Raw genomic sequence first — 21,796 nt, forward strand, 5'->3', positions numbered from 1 at the left:
TGAATTAATTGAAAGGTTTGAATTACATAATTCGGTTGCGACGTAATTGAATTACTATATGTATAATCGAAATACAATATAATTCAATTGCGTAATTGAATTATAACATAATTGAATTAGCACAACTCTGATTAAAACACGGCAATAGGTTAATTGATCTTTGGAGTATATAATTTTAAACAAATTCGATAGGCTCACAAAAATAATGCAATTTTACCGATGTCCGATGGGAAGAATTACTGATCAAAACTTTAAACGGCGTTCTTCCTTACAACCACAAATTTGTACCACTAGTAACACCATATCTTTTGTCTCTAATTGTAAGATGTATAGAATGTTACAGAACATGTGGGACCCAGTACGGAAGTTGTACCTGCAAACAATGAAAAGAGTTCTTATAAATGAAAACAGCTCATAAAATTAAAAGTGACAAGCACATTCGGTTGAACATCTTCGATACTGCTGGAGCTAGAATACTTTAAACGGCAAAATTGTGTATTTCTCGTGCAAAAGCTTGTTCCCCTGAAAGTTTCATTGAAATCAGCGAACGTCGCCGTAGTACATATATTCTCCTGTGAGGGAGATGCGGTGCACTTCCAGCGCAGACAGTGTTTGTTGTCTACATATGCTTGTCTTCTTAGAGTCAGAGACTGTTTATGAGTGGGGTATGTTGGGGGTGCAAACTCAAGGACGTCGCGCGAAGTAGCCTGCGTCTGGGTCTCTGGCTATGGCGCCTGGATGCATAGCGTGATATGTAGACTGCGGATCTTTATGCACTTATACGAAAATTGAGTAGATGAAATTCAAAATTGTTGGAAAATTTTAAAAGTTAAAGATGTCAATATATGATTTCTCCTCCATTAAAATCATTAAAGGAAGAAATAACATCCAAGTTGGTTTCTGTCTCTTGCAATCGATGCAGGCAATTTTTATTTTGCATAAAGATCCGCAGTCTACTCACTCGCAACATGTGTTCTCGATTTACAAGAAAAATTACCTGCCTTCTTTGAAATACGACAGAACTTTCCCTCCAACCTAATATACATAATTTCAAGTACGTTTCAACAGTCGAGAATAATTAACTCCAGATGTAAGTTTGTACTTTTGAATTTATCCCAACACAACTTTGAATTCAGTTTCTCTTCTCGAAGACGTCGATATTCTATCGATGGCTTCTTTGAAGATACCGAGAAAGTTGTACCTCAGAAGAACGATTCGAAGCAAGAATGTATTCTTTGAAGAAATGTCCCGCGAAGAGAGAGGTAGACTTTGAGAGCGCAGCCAGAGAATTATTACGTGGAAGAATATGTTCAAGGGAATCGTTCCATGAAAGTGCTTTGAGAGCGATCACCTGTGCCCGGAGAGGACTTCGATGGCGAAGAATTGTTCTTTAGAATATCAAGAGAGCTCGAAATCGATTACGCGCATAATAGGTTACCAGCAGGATGAATACTTTTACCTTGAGGAAGCACGGGCCTTCCCGAGATACCACAGATTGATCGCGTAACAATAGAATGATTCCCTTAAATCGTTCCATTTAACGTAAAAGACTTTCAGCGGAGCATTCGGTTACAGAAGGAAAGTAAAACTGCGTATGAAACCTCTTTCTTGTTCTCGTGATATAATGTTTTTAACATTAACGCAACAATGTTAGTGTTAAAGTGTGACTTACCGTCTACATTATGTTCTATAAATAAAAATCACGCAGAAAGTCATTTCGGTTAAGAACTCCGAAGTATCAAAGCTGGAAGGAAAATCTTGGCATGTGTCCATTACTTTACCAGTAGAGTAGAGGGATGACCAAATTTATAAGCTTAGTCAACCAATGACTACTGCCACGAATATATCGTATGTTTCTTGGAAAATATCAGCACAAGGTTGGAGAAAGAAAATCCAAGATTCCGTATCCACCTTTTACATTGTTCAAATGAGAAAACAAAGGTCTCTCTGAAAATCTCTGAAGCGTTCTAACCACAGCAAGACGTTTCTTCCGAAACGAGATAGGTCTTATCCGAAACATTTTTTTGAACGAGCTACAGCAAAATGATTGAACGAAGCATACATTCTGTCTCAGCGAGCAACTAACGATAATCTTCGGTCGTCGCACTGCAACCGCGGCTTTACAGCTTCTGCCGCAGCTGCGGCGCAAAGTCCTCTAAGAGAGCTATGTTCCGGAACGCAGTAAAAATGGTAAGATCTCGAGAAAGCGGTGACAAACAGCATCCGCACTTCTCGCGGACCCCTAACAACAAAGATGTCGAGCGGAGGATTGTCCGCGCGCGTTCGATAATGAAAACGACGTTAAGCGTCGCGCACGAACGACGCCGACGACAGCGTATCCATGGGAGCGTGTAATATTCGGACGGTAAGCGTCGGATACGGAGGTCCCAGAATTCTCCGGAGAATTCCGCGTAGGAATCCGGGGGGTTGGTGGTGGGCGGGGACAAACTACTGGCAAAACTACCGTCTTTGTCCAGGAAATGAGGCCAGTGTTGCCACGGTACCGTTTCTGGCGACTGGATTCTCTGGACGGTCTCTTTGTGCGATCCCGCAGAACTCCTCGAAAACGGAAACTCCTCCCGTGCGGCATCGACTGGTGGCTGGCGGAGGGAGAGAAGAGGAGAGGATGGGAGGTTCGCCTCAAATAGGGAGCCGGTTGTGGTACGCTCGGTTAGACGGATAAAGAGAGCCTGCCCGTGGAAAAGGACGAAATAAAGACGGCGAAATCGCCATTGTTACAGGGGAGGACGGGGGGACAACCCCCTCCTCGCCACCGGAAGTCACCGGGAGCGAGCGAATTAAAGCGACGTGGATTGTTTCGCTTTCGAGACGGAGGACGTTTCGTTTCGCCGATGAGAACCGGCGGGCTCCCGGCTTCGCTTACGAACGGTAAGCTAATTACGCCGAGTTCGAGTGTTTCTCGACGTGAAATCGAATCCGACGCGGTGGAGGGCGAAACGGAACGACCCCGTCCCGTACTCGAAGCCATCATTAGCCGCCGACGCATAATGCGAGCAGATTAAACGGCCAATAAGAATCGGTTAGCAATCCGCCGCTAGTATCGAGAGAAAGATGTCGAGGCTATGTCTTAAGAAAGTCTCCAGACTGTTGAATTATTCCTTTGGTTATGAACGGCCGCGCTGTTCGCGGATCAAGAACGATCCGGTTAATTGAATCTGTTTTCCGTCGTGGCCAGCCCCGTTTGATGTACCAGCACGCTGAGAGCTTTATTGAGACTAGACATTACGTATTTCGTGTGCGTACTTAGTATACAGGCGCGCGAATAACTGATGTTGCTGCGTGATTGATGCAACGGAAAGATAACGCACGATAATTTATGATGGATTTCGGGCGCTCGGCACTGCGGCCCGGTTACGCCGAAAGTAGAATCAGACGGCCTGAATCAGACAGACAGGGACTAAGGTACCTCCTGCTAGAGCGAATCGTCGATAATCCCTGGTTTTCGTAGTGAAATATAAATAACGACGAATATAGATTTAATTAGCTTGCAACTGTCTTTCATTTTATTGACGAGCGAAATTGGTGAACTAAAAAGGAAGTTACTTAACTCGACCCGATACAAATGTTTCACCGGTTCTAAGAGTAACATTTGGACTGCGGATTTTGTGCATTCATAACAATATTAATGTTACTCTAATTTTTGTCACTCTGTTTTCGCGACTTAGAATTATTGTAATTTATGTTATCACTTCGCGATCAATGTTATCACTAGACCGCGGATTTTATGCACTCATACAATACAAAGCAGTGGACATGTTGAAAATATTCAAGGTCATCAAGGTATTAGTTTCAGTTTGATAGGATAATTAAAAGAAGAAAACAATTTTGAACAATGGGAACATTTTTTATTTTGCATAAAGATCCGCATATCACTTTAATCATTAGAATCGCACATGGTAACAAAATTAAATCTGTGCGAAAGTGCTCTGTATATCTTCCTGAACAACTTTTGCAATACAAGAATTTACACTTTCCTTAAAACACATGAAGATCGCCAATGAACGGATGCTGTTTTAGAGACTGTTTAAGGATGCAAAGCGCGCCTTAAAATCTCTTGACTTTCGATGAAGTTTACAACTTCACGGGTGTACAAATAGAAAAAACAATATTGCCGCTTCATTCTTCAGACCTTTTACATACGCAAAAATTTGGAAATCGTCTTTTTTCCACTTTTTCAGTCCAAATACTCTACTGTGCGTCGGCCGACCGTCAAATAAACCGAAATTATACTAATCATGAATCGGATTTCGTGCTGCCAACTTTCGAGTGGCGCCGGAACCACCGACGAGATACGTCGGTGCCGGAACGAAGACCAACAATCCGAGTACCGAAAGATAAGCTCGGTTGCCAAAGAGAAGCCGACTGCAAAGTTATCGGTAGAGTGAATGGTACTCGTCGGTGGGTACGGCAGTGGCTGTGAGATTTGAAGCTTTCATCGTCGATGGCGCCACGGGAGAGCCGCCGAAAGCTCCGGAAAATCGTAAAAATCAAACGAGGTTCAAGGAGGCTTCTGGGCCGTTTTCATTTCCCTTTACGATTGCTTGGCGTGCGTGGCGCAAACTGTTTTATGACACGCGCTTTGATCCGGTAACGATCAATTACGAGACTTTGTAGCGACGTATCCGTAGACGTTAACGTGTCAGCGATTGGTCAACGTCCGCCCTAATCCTCGATGCCCGGTTGAATTTAAAGCTAGAATCGGGCAACGACTCTGACAAATCGTGTCAAATCTCCCAGTGGCAGTGAAAATGAACCGTGGCCGACCGACGTTGTCGCCGATTAATCTCAATCGGGCTGTCTAAATCGCGGAAGGCATCGCGACGCGGTGCTAGAGTCACCGCGCGATGCTGCATCGGCTCAGTCTCCACGGATCCACCTAGAAATATTTTCGTTCCCAATATAGAAGCACCGGCGTATAAATACTCGGCGAACAAGCAATAAAAATATCGACGAGTAGCAGTCGGTGTGCTAGCTGCGACTCGTCGTGGCCCGATCAGTTCCGATTTCATATTGGAGCCACTTAGGATGATGGCTCTTTGTCATTGCCGCCGAAAACAATCCCAAAGAAAACCCTGATCGAGCTGAAAACATTTGTGAGAGATACACGAAAATCGAACTTACAGAAATCGGAAATCGAATCTCGTTATCCTTGCGATCAGACTGTGGATCTTTATGCAAAATAGAGATTGTCTACATCAATTGCAAGCCACAGGAGCCACTGAATTTCTAACTCTTTTTAACAATTTTAGACATTGAGGATTAACTTCCACTGTTTTAACTCCTTGCTAGAACCAATCACTTCTTTAGTTTAATTTAACTTTACTTAAAAACTGATACAATATCTCATACAATACTTACAACATACAAATTTAATAATGTAAACAATATTTTGAATAATTTTATAACATTTCTTAGTGACACCTCACAGGCGCGAGAATAGGGTAAGAATAATTCAATTGATGTCAGACTAATAATGAAATCAATAGAAATAGGTACTGTACGTTTACTAGATTTTATAGAAATCTCGTCAGAGAAACTGTACACATTCATACTCAACCATTTGCAACTGTCCAAAAACATTCCTCAGCCAGAAAACTAAATGAACTTTCTGTTTTACATGTTTCTGGAAGTAGCCTGATCAGGTCTATTTATGATACAATATTAAATTGTTACTGTAAAAAGAAAGAAAGAAAGGATAAAAGTAGAAAATCTAGACTCTTGGATAACTTTGGAAGAAACATTTGGAAGAAGCAAGTGTCGGATGTGCACCAAGGAAAATAAAGAAACGCTAGAGGTCAGATGATGGAACGGAAGCTCGAAATGACATGGAAAGATACGGAGTCCGGGAGAGTTCAACGCGTGACCCGAGGAGGGATTGATATTTCATACGTTTTAGCCCACTTTCCCATTGGATACAAGTGTATACGGTTCGGACAAGAATAGAGCGGATTAGTCATCTTGAGTTTCTCTCCGCAACGCTGAAAAGCTTCAGCCAAAGATTTTTCCGGTCGTTTTCGGACAGTGAGTCAACGTAGAACAGACATCTTGCGATATGTCTATCGGTTGGTCCATTACGCGTTCCATATTTCCAGATCCGAATTCTTAAATATCGGTATTCGACTCGGAGTCGAACGGCGACCGTTGCCAAATTTCGAATGGCCGGTATCGTGCGTCATACTTCAGGAACGTGGCCCGTGAACCATGCGAGAGAATGAAGTTGTTCTTTCCGCTTGAATCTTCTGATGAAGATCGTAACGAGATCTGGAAAATTGAAGACAGCCGTTTTCATGTCTCGGTATAGAACGGAATCGGTTTCCCGTTCGTAGAATCCAGATCATTTAAAATAACCGATCAGAAAATAGAACGACAATAAATTGGGCGGCGGCGATGGTGCCCGAATGGCGTGTCGCGTTTCACGTTTCCCGATTTTCGTGTAAGTTTACAAAATTTTCCCTTGGCACGTGGTTGGCTCCGTACAGCGAACGTTGCACGCGGGATTACGGAGCACGGGCTACTCCCAGCGGAATCCCGATTTACATCGTTTGATTCAGGCCAGATCCCATTGTTTATGGTCGGCAGGATATTCTCGGTGATTGTATTGTGCTCGAAACGGTGGAAGTTAATGATCACCGACGACCTAAATTCCGTACGTCGATACCCTATAACCTCCCGGCGCGGGTAATGCGGCTGAAAACCGCGCAGAATCGATCCACTCTTTAAATAAATCGTCCGAAGCGGTAATTCAAAACTCAGCTACGAATTCAGCTGTCCGATCATTAGTAACAGATTTCTAGCGACCGTTCTAGGATCCACCTGTTGCCTTCTTCCTGACTCGATCGACTCGCGTAATTTTAGAGTAGCAATGGGTATGACCGAGTGCAACTTCGTTGAAGTCCGTCCGCTTCGCTGGTCCTTCGTTCGAACAAGGTTGCCGCGTTCAAAAATCCTTTGAACCGCCATTATCGATTCTGATACGTGTTAACGAGTGCCAGACCTTTCACAAAAGGTACAAAAATGTTTCTAACCATGATGACCTTCGTTGTATAACCACCTTGTGTTTAAAATAATCTTTCTAATTCGCTTTTCAAAATACAATGCATATTATCTTGCACAGCACTTGAATTACCAGGTGTATGCTATACACTGTTTCATAAAAATACTGAATCTACTTTTTCTGGCAATTTTTACAACAATACGTGCTTGAATGAAGAAACTCATTTCATAATTTCTAATGGAATTATCCTTGCAACTTCAATGATTATAAAATAAAAAATGTGACACCGGTCATATTGAATGCAGAAGTCTTAGTTAGTTAACACTAGAAGCACGAGGCTCGCCAAAATGGCGGGTTCCAAATGTTTTCATTAACGAGGCTGTCGAGATGCATCAATGGAGAATTATTGATTAAATTCATTTTCTAAAAATCTGGATCAATACATTCTTAATTAAACTTGCGAATAAAATTGTGAACGGACATACTTTACTGGATCTAGATCAAGGAAATGAACTGCATCTAATTGCGATCATAGGACAGCGTCATTTTGCATGTAAAATGGCGATTGTTTAACGTTTAACAGTTCGCATTTCGTTCGTGGCGGCCGCGGCGAGCTGCGTGAACCGGTTCGGTTTTCGCCGGTGGTTAGCACAAAATGGAGGACGCCGCGCCGTTTTCCCTAAAATATCGATAGCGTGCTATCCCATCCGGAGGGTCAAGCTTCCCCAACTTGACCGATAGAGGCGGCTCTGTTTACAAACATGAAACTCATGATCGAGAAGTCAAGATCTTTTGATGCGCAGTACCTAAGAGAATTCAGTCGAATGAGAGAGAGTCCGAAGGGGGATATATTTAGAAAATTGGGGCAGTGTGCTTACTCGGCAACTCCGAGATCATTATAGGTCTTTTTACGCGAACACGAAGAACGCGAGGCTTGTGTTCGCCGGTATCGATAACTTTTCCGTAAATCAGGAATCGCACGTGGTTGATAGATCACCTCTCGTCTCATTCATACTACGGCTAGATTATGATCATCACGGCATTGATAAAACAGTGGCGAAAACGAATTAATCTCCGCAGAATTTTGAACCGGCATCATAGCCAGGAAAAACGGTAATGGCTCGATTCGGCCCGGTATATATATTATGCGACGATACGATCTAAAGATGCCGCGGTTCTACGAATAATTTTCGGAAACCCGGGGAGGGGGCGGCTGTTAACCACGTAGCGCCGAGAGGAATGAATTTATAAGTGCGTTGACTTGAAACACGAACCACGATAATCGGGCTGTAACGTCTCGGCCAGAAGAAGCTCGCAGGTTCATCGGAAAGCAATGCTCCTACTTTAATCCTTTCGAGCATCTAGCTGAGACTTGGCTCGGCTGGATGGCTGCTTTCCATTAGGAACATAGAAATGCGTTGGTCCTTCCTCAACTGTCTTTTAGGAAGTTCATAAGCGCGCATTGTTATGTAAATATTTATTTCCACGAATTGTTTGATCGAAATATAGAGTGAGGTAAAGATAGCTTCTGACAAGGAGGTCTTTTGCTGGTCTAGATCAAACGAAAGCATTATTAATAATTTTTAATACGCCTATTTTTAATAAATTATAAAATACAAATTTCAGCTGAGCTCACTCTTTAGGGATTTCTGAAGCGAATGCCTAGGATCAAACTCGTTTGCATCTCGTTTGAATAAGAATCTAAAACTGATGAATAGTAGAACAATCATGTGTTTCACGTAAATGGAAAGATATTCAGAGAATTTCTAGCTTCTCATTTTCTCCCTAAGAGAGCACACGTTGCCCTTAGTAGAACGTTACAATGATAAAAGCCGATGGCGAAGCAAACGCAAACATGTCAAGAGTAGGAGCATTACGTCGCGACACAAAAAGGAACTTTCCACTGAACGCGGCGTCTTACACAGAAGAAGGAATCAAATGTATGCGAAGGATGAATTTCCCCGCAGAAGTCGACATGAAAAGTCGGAGATCCTATAGTGGCAAAGGGTATTGTTTAGGAAGCACGGCTACCGTTCCAGCCTGTAAACAAAATGCGGCACAGTTGGGTGGAGCGTCTCGGTTCGTCGCCAAATATCCTTCGAAACGTGCCGGCGCGAATTGGTAATGCGGATACGAGGAAGTTTCAGCACAGGTCCCACATAGGTGTACACCTTGCCGGTCTCGCAGCGATCGCAGCACTCTAAGGGAGAGCTGGAGGGGCGGCTGAGAGAAGTTGTCTTCGCCTCGATTGGAAAAAGAGAGAGAGAGAGAGAGCGAGTTATTCTGGTCTGAGGTCTTCCGATGGTGCTTTCCGATCCCTGGAATTCTCCACCAGAGGGAGCCACGCGCACAACGGCCACGTAGTGGGAGCAAGGTGATGAAGAGGACGACGAGGAGAAGGGGCCAATCTCAAATTACTTGGTGAGCTCCCGGCTAGGCCGACCGAGCATCTTTGCCCACCACCGACCGGCGACCTTTTATAGACACTCGACGGGAGTGGGGCGGGGTGGGTGGTCGTAGAAATTTTGTGAAAACTGGAAGTTTTAGGAAAATACGCTCGCCTCGGCCCTCTAATCTTTCTTTCTATCTCCGGCAAGTATTTATAGAAGACGGTTCGGAGACATCGTTTTATATACGCGAGACCGGGACACCATCGATCCGGAGAATTTCACGGCGGATACTGATCGCCCGTGTCCCCCCGCTGTTTTGGATGAATAAAAATGTATTACAGGATATAAATACGGGCGGAATTCATGGCGTACGGAGTGGGGCGGCGCGCTAGTAGAATGAGGCTCCCGCTTTCAGACTGGTCGGCTAGTAGTCGGAGTAAACGATAACGTAATCGGAACTGTTCCGGACACCGGGCACAAAGAAGACGCGATCCTTTCGATGCGTGACAATTTTCTTAAAATTCTTAGGTCTATTAACTCTTTCGTGGCAGCTGGATCCGTCCAAATACTTGTGCATCTATTTTCTTTTATGCATTTCTTAACCTACTTCTTTGAAATCCACTTGTATTTCTTTTCTATTTGTTTAATTGCTGTTAATCTTGTCATTTATGACGAAAATGGATACGTACAATTTAAAACAGTGGACATGTTCAAAATATTTAAGGATATCAAGTTATTAGTTCCAGCTTAGGTGCAACTTTTATTTGGCTCCTGTGTCCTGCAATCGATCCGAACATTTTTTATTTTGCTTCTCAGATCATGTCTGTACTGCTGCAATATTTCGGGGTCGTTATTCGTCACCTCAAATAGGGAACAATTGAAACAGATTGCTATGAAATGAAAATTCAGATATACATTTAGAACATTTATAACTCCAACCTAAAATAGACCTCTCCGAAGATAAACACACTTGCATATAATTTCTCACTCTGCATTAATATCATTAATTATGATTCATTTTGATTACATTTCATTTTGACGTTCATGTACCACGCTGTTTTATTTTTAATGTTCAAACACGAGTCTCACCCAAGTGTCAAACAGAAATAAACCAGCAGATGTTATACCGTCTTTCTCTATCGGTTACTACCGATGACGTGGCTGTCAATCAAACGGCGAATTGGAAAGTCTTCAAGTTTCTTCCGATAAACGAAGGTTCAGTGACACTGAAAAGCAATTTTAGATACAATAACGAGAGATTGATCAGGAGGAGTATCCAACGCTGCAATATCAGCACTGTGGTGGAAGCACGCCCGGCATTCTCGTCAGTTATCGTCGTCTCGTCAACGACGTCACATGTAAATACGAAAGACACGTAGACATTCCACCGCGGCTGCGGGATCAGCAAGAATTCGCGACAAATTCCGAGAATTTCTATAGCTCAAGATTTTTCTGGAGAAATTCCCTTCACCTGTTGAGTCATCCGTCAACCCCATTTCGATGAACGAAACGAATGTCCGTTGTTATTTATACAAGAAAGCGACGCATACCATGTGTCTTTTGAAAGAGGATTCGGGATCATTCAAACTCCCAATCATAACAAAATTATGTCTGAGAGAGATCATTGCGTATTTTATTAGATCGATATAAGATCGACAAGGCAAACAGTTGTTTTTCCATATTTTTTTATTCAAATTGATGAGTTAACATCCACATCTTAGGTTTTTCGCTTATTCGTTTCGCATTAACACTAAACCTACCACGAAGGGTCAAATGACCCATATTTGATTTTTTAGTTGACAATTATTGAAATTGTAAAGTTGTTCTCATGGGAATTTATTCAACATATTTTTTGACTGCAGTATATATTACAATAAAAATCGCACAAAATATAAATAAATTTAATCTTGTTATTTTTATAATGCTATACACATCAGTAGACTGCGGATCTTTATGCAAAATAAAAGATGTCCACGTCGATTCAAAGACACAGAGATCATATCAAAATGTCTTTCTTGTTTTAATTATTTTATCGAACTGAAACTAATACGTTGATGTTCTTAAATTTTTTAAATATGTCCACTGCTTTAAATTGTACGTGCCAATTTTTGTTATAAATGCATAAAATCCGCAGTCTATACATCAGTCACTTTTGGTGGTCGGTAGGTTTAGTGTTAAAGAAATAAAAGTCACACAAAGTTTCGGTCGAATTCACCGACAAACAACAGAACAGTATAACTTATTTCGGGAAAACCGTGTCAAACTGACACGAGGGACAGATGAGGTTTAAAAAATATATTTTTCCTATAATGGTTCCAACAATTTGATATATTTTCCTTTGGTTCTACGCATTTGACAAAATTCCTCTTCCATTTGTTCGAACGATATTGTTTTCAATAGTTGACGTTGCGTTGCAAAAGTGAAAATACTTTCCCGGGGAGGAGTTGCATGATTAATGGCAGCGTGTACTAATCTTATTTCGTGAAGTAGATCGCTCTTCCGTGGTATGGACAGGCAATTATACATTATGCTGGATGACTATAAATTATACTCCGAGGCGGTGATTCCACGCGCAGAAATAGTCGCAGATGATTCGGCGGTTCTAAAAACTGCTTTTGGCTCCGATATGACAGGACCGGTCTGGTGACGTGCCGCGATTGTTACACTTTTTAACGATCACGTTTGCGCCGGGGTATCGGTATTCGAATGAGTCAACGACTTCTCTGATCGATGGTTCGATCTATGCGAAGTGATGACCCTGTAGCTTTTCAAGTACGTTATATCTAAATCGGTACGAAGAGCGACGCAGTTGCACGGCCGTGTCTTGGGCGAATAATTCTACGGCGAGTGGCGTGGGACGGCCAGAGCTAATTCTAATTCTAATTGCCGAGAACTGCTCGGTCAATTTCGAGTCGGAATTGATTTTTGATCGTGACCCGTACACCTGTTCACCTGCACAACATTTCATTGTGTGAAGTCCGGATTCCTCTCGCGAAGAATACCGTTTTACGTCGTGGCATTGTGATCTTAATTTACCGTTCACGACGCTCTGACACAGTATTGTATTTTCATTCTTAAACTTTGACAAGTATCTGGTTTTCCTTCAATTTTTTAGCTTGAGAAAAACCGGCATTTTGCCTTCAAATCTGAAAGTGCTATTTAAAAATACGATTCTTTATAGTAGATGAACAAGAAGGTCTCGAATATTTTCTTCGTCACATGCGTGGGCGGGAACCCTGCAGATCTCGTATGAAAAGATTAACACTACAATCTATTTTTACTTCATAGAGTAACGCATAAACATCGTCCTTTTGTACTGTGAAAATAGTATCAACCGTGTAATGAATTCTGTGTACAGTTGATAGTATTTTTCCTGTCATAATTGTAAGAATTCGACGTAGCAGAAGCCAACACACATAGCTAATCATTTGAGGTGGCTACTGGAAAATTCGAATTTAGGTGGAACACACATTTCTTACATAATAAAATTATTCAAACTACCAAGGTCCAAATTCTAATAAGTTCTTCAATTCTATAAGAACTGAGGCTTTAGGAACATCAACAATTTGATTGTTAAAGACATAGCAATATTTCTCAGCTATTTTGCACAGGCTGGCAAAGCTACATAAGGAAATAGAATTCTATTCGGAAATAAATGAGAGAAAACACCTCGGACTGCAAAGAGATAACAGGATAACAGGATAATAGGGATAACAGGACCCAATTGAGGTTCAACGTATTCGCACATACATAAGATAAATATCAGAACTCAAAATTTTTCAGTTTTCGTTTTATTGCAGTAAAATACTCGCCAGAGTATTAATAAATACATTTTTAAGCTTTTACTTGCAGCCACAGCTACACTCCCGTCCATAAGTCAGAGGATATTTGTTCAAATTTGAATGCAGACGATTTTTTTATTAAAGGATCTATATTATGAAATAAAAATGGTACTTACTAATTTTTCGAATGTAGAGAACATGTAAATCAAATATCGCCAGAATATCCTGTTTTCTAAATTTCAACTATTATTCTTATATTTTCTAATTTTTTAAATTTAATTGGGATAATCGTTTTCCAATTTGGAAATATTGCATTCAAATATTATCGTATAACAGCTACATCTAATCAAAATAAAATCAAGCTTGGAAGCTTGTCACCTTTAATTACCATTTTGTTGAAGATAAATCATTTTAATTTTGTTGAAGATAAATAAGAGTGTACGTGATCAAGGTTGAGATGAATTGTGACACTTCTGCCATTTTTGTGTAATCTATCAACGTATTAATACAAATGTTGACAGCATATCATCATGCATTTGTTATAATTAGTCTGCGGATTTTATGCATTTATGGCAAAAATAAGTAGCCGCAATTTTAAACAGTAGAAACATTAAAAGAATCTGGGAGTATCAAGTTTTTCGTGTGAACGAGGGAATTATGACCATATGAGAATTGCGGTGAATCATGAAGACGTCGTTTCATAGCAAAAGGGTGAACGGGATCGAACTTCTGGATCGGATCGAGGATGGTGGCAGGTGCTTCGATGAAACGTGGGCGTCCTCGGAGCAGCGGTGGTCGTCGGCTGGTGGTTCCCGTCGACGGTAGAGGAGGACGAGGAACGACGTGGATGACGAGTCGTCGCCGCCGCGTGTTCCTGGTGGGGGGTTCGGATCTATCGCGCAGGCGTGCAACCGTCATTTTGACGAAGCCATGGAGCCGCCGGCGCGCCATACGAACGACGACGGGTCGCGCACTACGAGTAGGGCGCTGGTCGGCTCCGAAACCCCGAAGGAGAGAAGGAAGAAGAAGAAGACAAGAAGAAGGTGGAGGAGGAAGTGGCAGCTGACTACGACGATTTAAATCAAGACGACTTAACTTAGCACCAGCCAGTGCATCGAGGTGTAAACCGAAGGTTTACCGAACAACCCGAGGAGACACGAATCTCGGTTGAAGGGACGGAACGAAGGTTCATCGAGGACGCAAGCGAACCAAGCGGACAGGATGTCTTCAGCGATCGCTAAAGCTTCCAAGTACACGTACCGCTCCTCCGGCGATGGTACCGCCAACGTTAGCATCGAATACAGCGCTGACCTGACCGCTCTCTCTAGGCTGGAGGTAGGTTCCCCTGAAAAACGGACCGTCAATTCCCCACTTCTTTATCCTTATTTTCGATACGGACTCATAATACTGCTCCGTTGTTCTCCATATATAAATCTATCAATATTCTAAAATATTTGAGTCTGGCCTGACCGAACTCGAAATCACGTCTGGGTTACATTCGCTCGAGGTTTCTCGTAGAATAGAACAACGGAGCACTACTATGACGAATTTTTACAGTACTCGTAAGACTCATAAAATCGGCAAATAACGAAAGGGAACAGGAGATCGCTGACAAGAATTTCCGAGAAAGAAGATAACTTGCGATACGTTGCGTGTCTCATAAGATACTCTACCAACAAGAAGAATGGCGAGATGTCGTAGGATGACTAAAATAAGACAAGATGCTCGACACACGATAGTAAACGTACAGGATTCGGAAGCGTTTATAATTTTCCTAGAACGAGCATCGTTCGAAGCAAATTCTAGCCACACGAACCAACATCTCGGAGAAAGGATCAAGAGGACGGATCGAGAACGACTAGAGATCAGACGGAGAGGGTCGTTTAAAAGAGAAAAGTTCGAGGGGCAGCGGCAGCTAACTCGAAGAAAAGGGAAATCGGCCGGACAATTAGTGATTGTCGCTGGTGAACCCGGGTAACGTAGATCAGTGACCGATTTCGCGGTGGGGACAAGTGTAACGGGAGAAAGTTCAGTGACCATAAGGGATATTAGTGCCAACCCCTGACGAGGAAAGTGCCGTAGACGGTTCCGTGGCTATCGGATTGCTCGTGTACGAAAATAGTCGTGAATATCGGGCCGAAACGACGATCGTGCCGGGACACACCGAAGTGACATCTTCGAGGCGTTCGCGAAACGCTCGAAAAAGCTGGCGTTGGTCGATATCGTCGGTTCCGGACCCATCTGCTTGGTTCTCTCGGAAACGACGGACCTCGAGGAACGTGGAAACGTGCATTCGCCTCTCCGTCCAAGTAAGATTGCCCTTTCTCACCGGTCCGTTCGAGGCCGAATGGATGAACGAGAGTGCACGTTCCCTCGTCCCGTTGAAAACGACCCCAATGGACGGTCGCCGAGAGCGAAAACACTCCTGTTCCCTCGAGGAAAACATCCCTCGATGAGCCCGTTCAGAGGTTGTCCGTCTTTCTGAAATACCGAGCGCGTCCGCTGTTGGATATTTTCGTCGGCCGATTACGTAAAGCTGCGACTCACCGTAACGAGCCCCCCGTGGCACGCTCTAATCCTTTCATGCCTCTCGTTTCAGGACAAAATCCGCCTGCTGCAGGATGACCTGGAGTCTGAGAGAGAGCTGCGTCAGAGGGTGAGTTCCGCGAATGTTCTGCTTTTCTTCTCCCCTCCGCCTCGTTTCGTCCGTCCCTGCTGAAACCTGTTATTAAAACCATATGCCTCCGGTCCGCAATCTTTTGCGGTTCTTCCGGACGTTGAAAGAATCTCGTCGAATGGAACACGGGGTATTCTAGGATCGTTTTCGTGGCGGTCCAATGGGGGAGAGTCGAGATCGGGACGCGGCTTCGGAACGGAGATAAAAATATCGAGGCCACGGCGATAAACGTCAACTCGGGGACTTTATGTAATGTCGGTATTGTGAATTTTGAAGCTGATACAAAAAAAAAGAAGCGGCTTGCTCCATCATAGAGTGGGGAGCAGTAGGTCGAAATGTCCAGCTCACGAGTCGCGTCTATTTTTGGGGATGCGCACCTCTACAGCGAACGAACCCGCATTCCTTTTTCGTGTTCGTGGCCCGCGCGACGCGTAGCGTTTGAAGAATATTTTATTCGACCAGAAGATTTTCTCCAACCGGACAGAAACGCGTCGATTTTTCGGCTCGTTGAATTCGTCCGGATTCGGACGGTATTTTGTACACGGTTTGCGAGAGCCTCGGGTATAAATACATTCCAACGGTCAGAAAATTTCGTGTAAATAGCGGGTTATGTTACGGGGAGCTTCTCCAGTTTCATTGTTCGTTAAAGTCCCGCTGAAATCACATTCATACGTAACGCTCGCCGAGATACGTGACTTGAACGGGTGCCAGCCGACGTTCTTCTGAGTCACAAAAACCTGGAAATTATGATCTCGTTTAATACGGTTTACGAGATGAATTATCTCCCACATCGTTTTTATATCACGCACACCGACGCGGCGGCGATGCAGATCCGTATTACGTAATTTCACGAATTACTCCTCTCGGAGCGAACCATTCTCCATCGCGACTTCTAATTGTTGCTAAATAGCGTTCGAATTATTCGCTGTGAGTTCACTAACTTGTGCGATTAACTGTCCTGCTCGTCAGAGTGTGCATTGTGAAACTATTTACAAACTTGCAGACTTTGTTATGTCACGTTCTCAACTTCGCACACTTTTTATACGTCTAAACTTTACAGGCACATTTATAATTTGTAATTACGTTGATCCAGTTCAATTTTGTGGCTTACCTGTCATCTCATGAAATGTCTGATCACACGCTTACTCGTTCCACTGTTCTCTTTGCGCTGCGATAGGGATCGGGAACTAAAGGAATTCGTTGGAAACAATTGTGAAATTTCATTTTTATTTGATAAAACTAGTCTCTCGTTTGTGGAAGAATTCTAGGAGGAGCTTCGGTCAATATTTACGTTATAAATTCGTGGTTTTTGAAGGCGACGATGATTAGGGGAAACGAATGTTCGTTTGCAGTCGATAAATACAAGGAAGTATGGAGAACGCGGTGGTTTCCGGAGAAGGGACAGTTATGGCGATGTCGCGGGATTCTCTTTTCCCAATAAACGCCTCGTTTGTAATATGAATAAAGCTCCCGATATAGAGCCGGTTCGTCCGGAATTAGATCGTTCTATTCGCGGTCCGAAGAAACCTGACGTCAAGCTTGCACCGAGCCGTTCGCGTCGTTCCTCGAGGCCTCTTTCCAAAACAATGCGACGCATCTCGATTACACTCGACACGCATCAACATGTTCCGACTGTGCTATACTATTGCACTACAATGACTCCGTTCGATAACTTCACTTAGCAGCAAACAGCCCAGTCTATCAACTGAAGCGCACATTCTGTTCCCCAAATCGCCAGGTGGAGAACTGACATACGCGAACTTCTTCCACTTGGACCAACTATATTTTAATTTTTTTGGTATAAACATACAAAGTACAGTAGGACCTCGATTAACCGGCTTGATCGGGAGACAAACAGCCCGGATAAATTAAGGGTCGATGGATAATCGAGGCCCGAGGGAAATAATTGAAGTGTACATTATATTCCAAAATAAATTTTTTATTTTTATTCCCTTCGCGTAATGTGATCATTAGACTGCGGACCTTTATGCGTTTCTGGCTAATAAAAATGTTCGAAAAATGCTGGAGTATTATATTCAACAGAATTTAATATGATTTTTATTTATTTTCGATCTACAAATGCTATTACCAATGAAAATAGAATTCTATTTGTTACCACCTTCTTTTTAAATTTGTTCATAAACATTAGAAAATGCATGAACATCCGCAGTCTAGTAATCATATTTAACCGCATAGTTGTTTATTATCGGGATCCGGTTAATCGAGGCCCTACTGTATTTTTAATCACTGTTGTTACAGTGATTTTAGAAAATGAAGGCTGTAGTTAGTCTTTATCCCCAAAAATGTCGAATGGCTACATTTATTTTAATACTTAAATATTGACTACAAACAAATTAAATTTTATTTCATCTAAAAAGAAACAAGTAACATTCATATTTGCTTTGTTAAAATCTTCACGAGTCTGACTCGCTAAAATACAGCAGGGGGTTAAGGGTGAAAATTTATTTCTGAAGAATACAGTGGAGTGACGCGATGTTAGTTCAGCTTCATATTTATTAGTAGACTGCGGATCTTCATGCAAAATAAAAATTGTTTGGTCGAAATAAAATGAGAGTATTCTGAAATTTCTCTGAATCATTTGATCACCTCGCGCCGATCGCGAACGCATAATATCCGCAGTATAATATCTGTATATAACATGTTGACTGTCGCTGCCGCGTAACCTTACCTAAAACTTATTTCATTAATACTTTACCTACCGGAAGCCTATTAATAGGATTTTCAATAATTGTGCTGTAAAAAGAAAGCACAGAAATTGTCCTAAACTATTAGATGACGTTATTACTGTTGCTATCGAAGATTCCATTAAAAAGTGTTTAGCCGTGTACCATAGATTTTTCAAAGTTATGCGATGATCACCGGTCGGCAATGTGTTAATTACTACGCCTGCAATATTTCCGAAATTGAAAGGCATTCGTTTTTCCTTCATACGTCACGTGGTTTTGTAGATCGAACGCGAGCGCGCCGATTTGAGCGTGCAAGTCATCCAGCTGTCCGAACGTCTCGAAGAGGCTGAGGGTGGCGCTGAATCTCAGGTAATCTTCCAACGTTTATCTACTTGCAAAATGAACGAAAATAATAATTAAATTAAGAATAAAAATATTCGATCGAATTTATTAACCTTGTTCTCCTTCTCCGACAACGCGTAGTTTGAGATCAACAAGAAAAGGGACACGGAACTGGCCAAGCTGCGCAAACTACTCGAAGATGTTCATCTTGAGAGCGAGGAGACCGCACACCTTCTGCGTAAGAAACACCAAGAGGTCGTCGTCGATTTCCAGGACCAGATCGACCAACTTTCAAAAGCACGCGCCAGGTTAGTATAGTAACCACACAACTATACCAAATTCTATTCTACTCAACAATTTTCTGTGCACGCAACGTTATTCGGAGAAGCGTAAGTAAAGACGTGGATAGAATAGATATTATCCTTCACACATATACAAAACATACTCAGAGGTTTCGTAGTTTGTAGACCATCATCTTCTTGATAGATTGTTTCTTTCTACGAGACTGTCAATTTGACATGGACGGGACACATTCAGGTGGGGATAACGAGAGTCGGACGAGACGATCATTCTCGAGATCATGTTTTATTCTGAAATACCTCCTCCGCTAATAATATCTCGGTCTAATCGTTTCACCTTTCGAAATCTCCCTTCGACTCGAATGAAGATTAGACGGTCGCCGTCGAAACTCCACTTTCTGAAGTTTCGCTATTTTTAACGGTCTATTTTCCGCGCTAACCGGTTGAAACGCGGGGCCTCGCAGCGGTCGGCACCGGAATCTTCTCAGAGTGATATTAAATTTAAGTATCAAAGCAAAGGCGCGATAACATGCTGTCGGAAGTGAACCTAAACACGCTCCGTTCCCCATCGCGGAATCCCCGATAGCGAACAAACGAAATCGGAACACCAATAAACCGTGGTTAATTATATACACCTGTGAAAATAAAATCGTACCGCTCGCGGAACCCGCCTCCCACTCTTTGAGGTCAAAGCGCGGGAACGTCAATAAACAGTCCGCCGGAAGTTCGAAGGTGTATCGAAGCCGCGTCGAAACGCGAATTGCGAACGGAGCACGGAAAGTTCGCTGGTTCGCGAACAGTTGGGAGAAGACCGCGGCCGCGCGCGAAAAAATCTCGGAGGGATGAACGGGGCTGAATCACGGCGGTTCGTGCCGTTAATTATAGTGGGCACCGTGGGGAACGAAAGCGTATTCGAAAATTGCGGGAATTATGCTCGACGATACTGGCCACCGGCCAAGCAACCAACTTACTCGCACCTGAAATACGCGTTCGACTGGTTCCCTCGGATTTTCTAAACATAACCCGCGTCCTTTTCGACGTCCCGGCGCCCCGACACGCGGCGTCGCGCTACAAGGACGCATACACTTCGAAAATTCGCTCGGCTGTCATCGGGACGCCGTCTATTATCTCGGTGACTTTGTCAGCCTCGCCGGTGAACCCTCCCCGCTTCGAAAATTGCGTAACCCTGTTGCGTAAACACGACCCAGACGTGAAACAAAGAGGCGGAATCATTCTACGCACTCTTCATCGTCCTTCCCCCGCAATCGATCAGTTCGACAACACTCATTGATCATTCTTTAATTATTCTGACGATTACAAGACTATTCTATTACTTAAATATCGAGAGCATGTATTGGATACGGCAACGGCCATTTAAAAATTAAGCCCTGCTAATTACACAAATCTGCAGCCCGCCCCTCCGATCACTGTTTTCCACTCTCCGTAGCGCAACGGCAGTGACAGATGAAGAATTCACGGTGAAATCGGATCCCGAGGGATTCCGTTCTAAGTGTACCTTTCAGTGGAAGCAATTACGACATTTATGCGTCAACGGCGTCGTTTCGAAGTAACAGCTAATTGCCTCTTAATATTTCAACCGGCAAAATAGAACGGTCCGCGCGCCATAACGGCGCGGCCGGTAATAATAAATGGAAGGTGTATTGCTCGCTGTTCCGGGATAGCATCCAGAAAGTGAAAATTTCTACCACGCCTTTTTCCACCGTTCGAGTCGCGTTAGTTGAAAGGAACGAGCGCGGCTGAAAAAGTGTCGAGATTTAGCGATTTCGCAGACCGGCCGGAAAAAGTTTCCACCTGTTGGTCCAGAAACGGTGTTTTAAACGCTTTTAAAATAGACTCGTCTCGCCATTCAAGTCGCTTTCGCCACTTCCTTCGTACAGCTCTTTCTTCCACCTTTTTGTTACTCGCCCCTGTCTTATTATCTCTTCGTTTCTCTCACCAAGTCCCTGTCTTCGCGCTAACTTCGCGATCGTGTACGATTTACTTCAGTGTCAGCGAGCTGGTGAACGCTCGCGCGAAACTCCTCTATTCTTAGATCCGATTATCATCGCCCGTAAATCGGGGATTGAAATTCTCCCTGTTTAATTGAAACACACATAAATTGCATGAATTCCGGTAGCATCGGCGGAGACAGAAATATTCGTCTGGATCCCAACTGTGATAACAATGAATAAAATATAATCGATAAAAAACATTTGTCGGACTCGTCGGTGATCGATTAATTTGTGAAAAAGGAAGAGAAGTAGGCTGCACGCGTTTCGACGACTCTCCCCCACGTTCTTCGTTTTCCTTTTTCCTCGACCTCGTTTCCAAACTTTCAGCTTTCTCTCGACGATTCTCTTTTTATCGCGACGCCCCCTCCCTCGACACTGTTGCCCCCTCTATCGTTCTCTGTTTCTCTCTCGGCCTCCCGTTTTTATTCTCTCGGTCTCTCCCTCCGCGTGCCGTTTTCCTCGCTCGCTACTCGCTCGGCTTATGACTATTTTTAACCGTGCGAGTCGCGCGGCAATCCTCAACCCCGTGTTACCGCGCCATATTAGTACAGGCGACTAGTCCGGATCCCCACTATCCCCGGAATCGGCCGAC

The 21,796-nt window shown here is 43.2% G+C and overlaps 2 protein-coding genes across 3 annotated transcripts in view; both read left to right on the forward strand.

Moving 5' to 3' along the window:
- LOC143212662 (uncharacterized) lies at positions 1-14,523 on the forward strand. 2 transcript variants are annotated; one of them, XM_076431647.1, is made up of 2 exons: positions 1-9,436; positions 13,892-14,523. In XM_076431647.1, the coding sequence occupies exons 1-2, from the start codon at positions 9,393-9,395 to the stop codon at positions 14,010-14,012; spliced, it is 165 nt and encodes a 54-aa protein (XP_076287762.1). In that variant the 5' UTR covers positions 1-9,392; the 3' UTR covers positions 14,013-14,523. The 2 variants fall into 2 exon arrangements, with proteins under 2 accessions (XP_076287762.1, XP_076287761.1); XM_076431646.1 differs by lacking the exon at positions 1-9,436 and adding an exon at positions 9,462-10,763.
- LOC143212658 (paramyosin, long form) overlaps positions 14,162-21,796 on the forward strand; it is a 22,628-nt gene continuing 14,993 nt past the window's right edge. Inside the window, exons 1-4 of the mRNA XM_076431641.1 lie at positions 14,162-14,522; positions 15,787-15,843; positions 18,834-18,920; positions 19,035-19,201. Of these exons, the coding sequence (XP_076287756.1) occupies positions 14,409-14,522; positions 15,787-15,843; positions 18,834-18,920; positions 19,035-19,201 (425 nt within the window). The 5' untranslated portion in view covers positions 14,162-14,408. The remainder of the gene's footprint in view (positions 14,523-15,786; positions 15,844-18,833; positions 18,921-19,034; positions 19,202-21,796) is intronic.

The sequence above is a fragment of the Lasioglossum baleicum genome, chromosome 10 (assembly GCF_051020765.1).
Source record: "Lasioglossum baleicum chromosome 10, iyLasBale1, whole genome shotgun sequence".
Taxonomy (NCBI): domain Eukaryota; kingdom Metazoa; phylum Arthropoda; class Insecta; order Hymenoptera; family Halictidae; genus Lasioglossum; species Lasioglossum baleicum.

Excerpts from the sequence above, each read along its gene's own strand:
- LOC143212662 (XM_076431646.1), top strand. The coding sequence starts at position 10,524 with ATGTTATACCGTCTTTCTCTATCGGTTACTACCGATGACGTGGCTGTC. Across the intron at positions 10,764-13,891 it reads TCTCGTCAACGACGTCACAT|CAAAAGGGTGAACGGGATCG; the intron begins GTAAATACGAAA and ends GTCGTTTCATAG.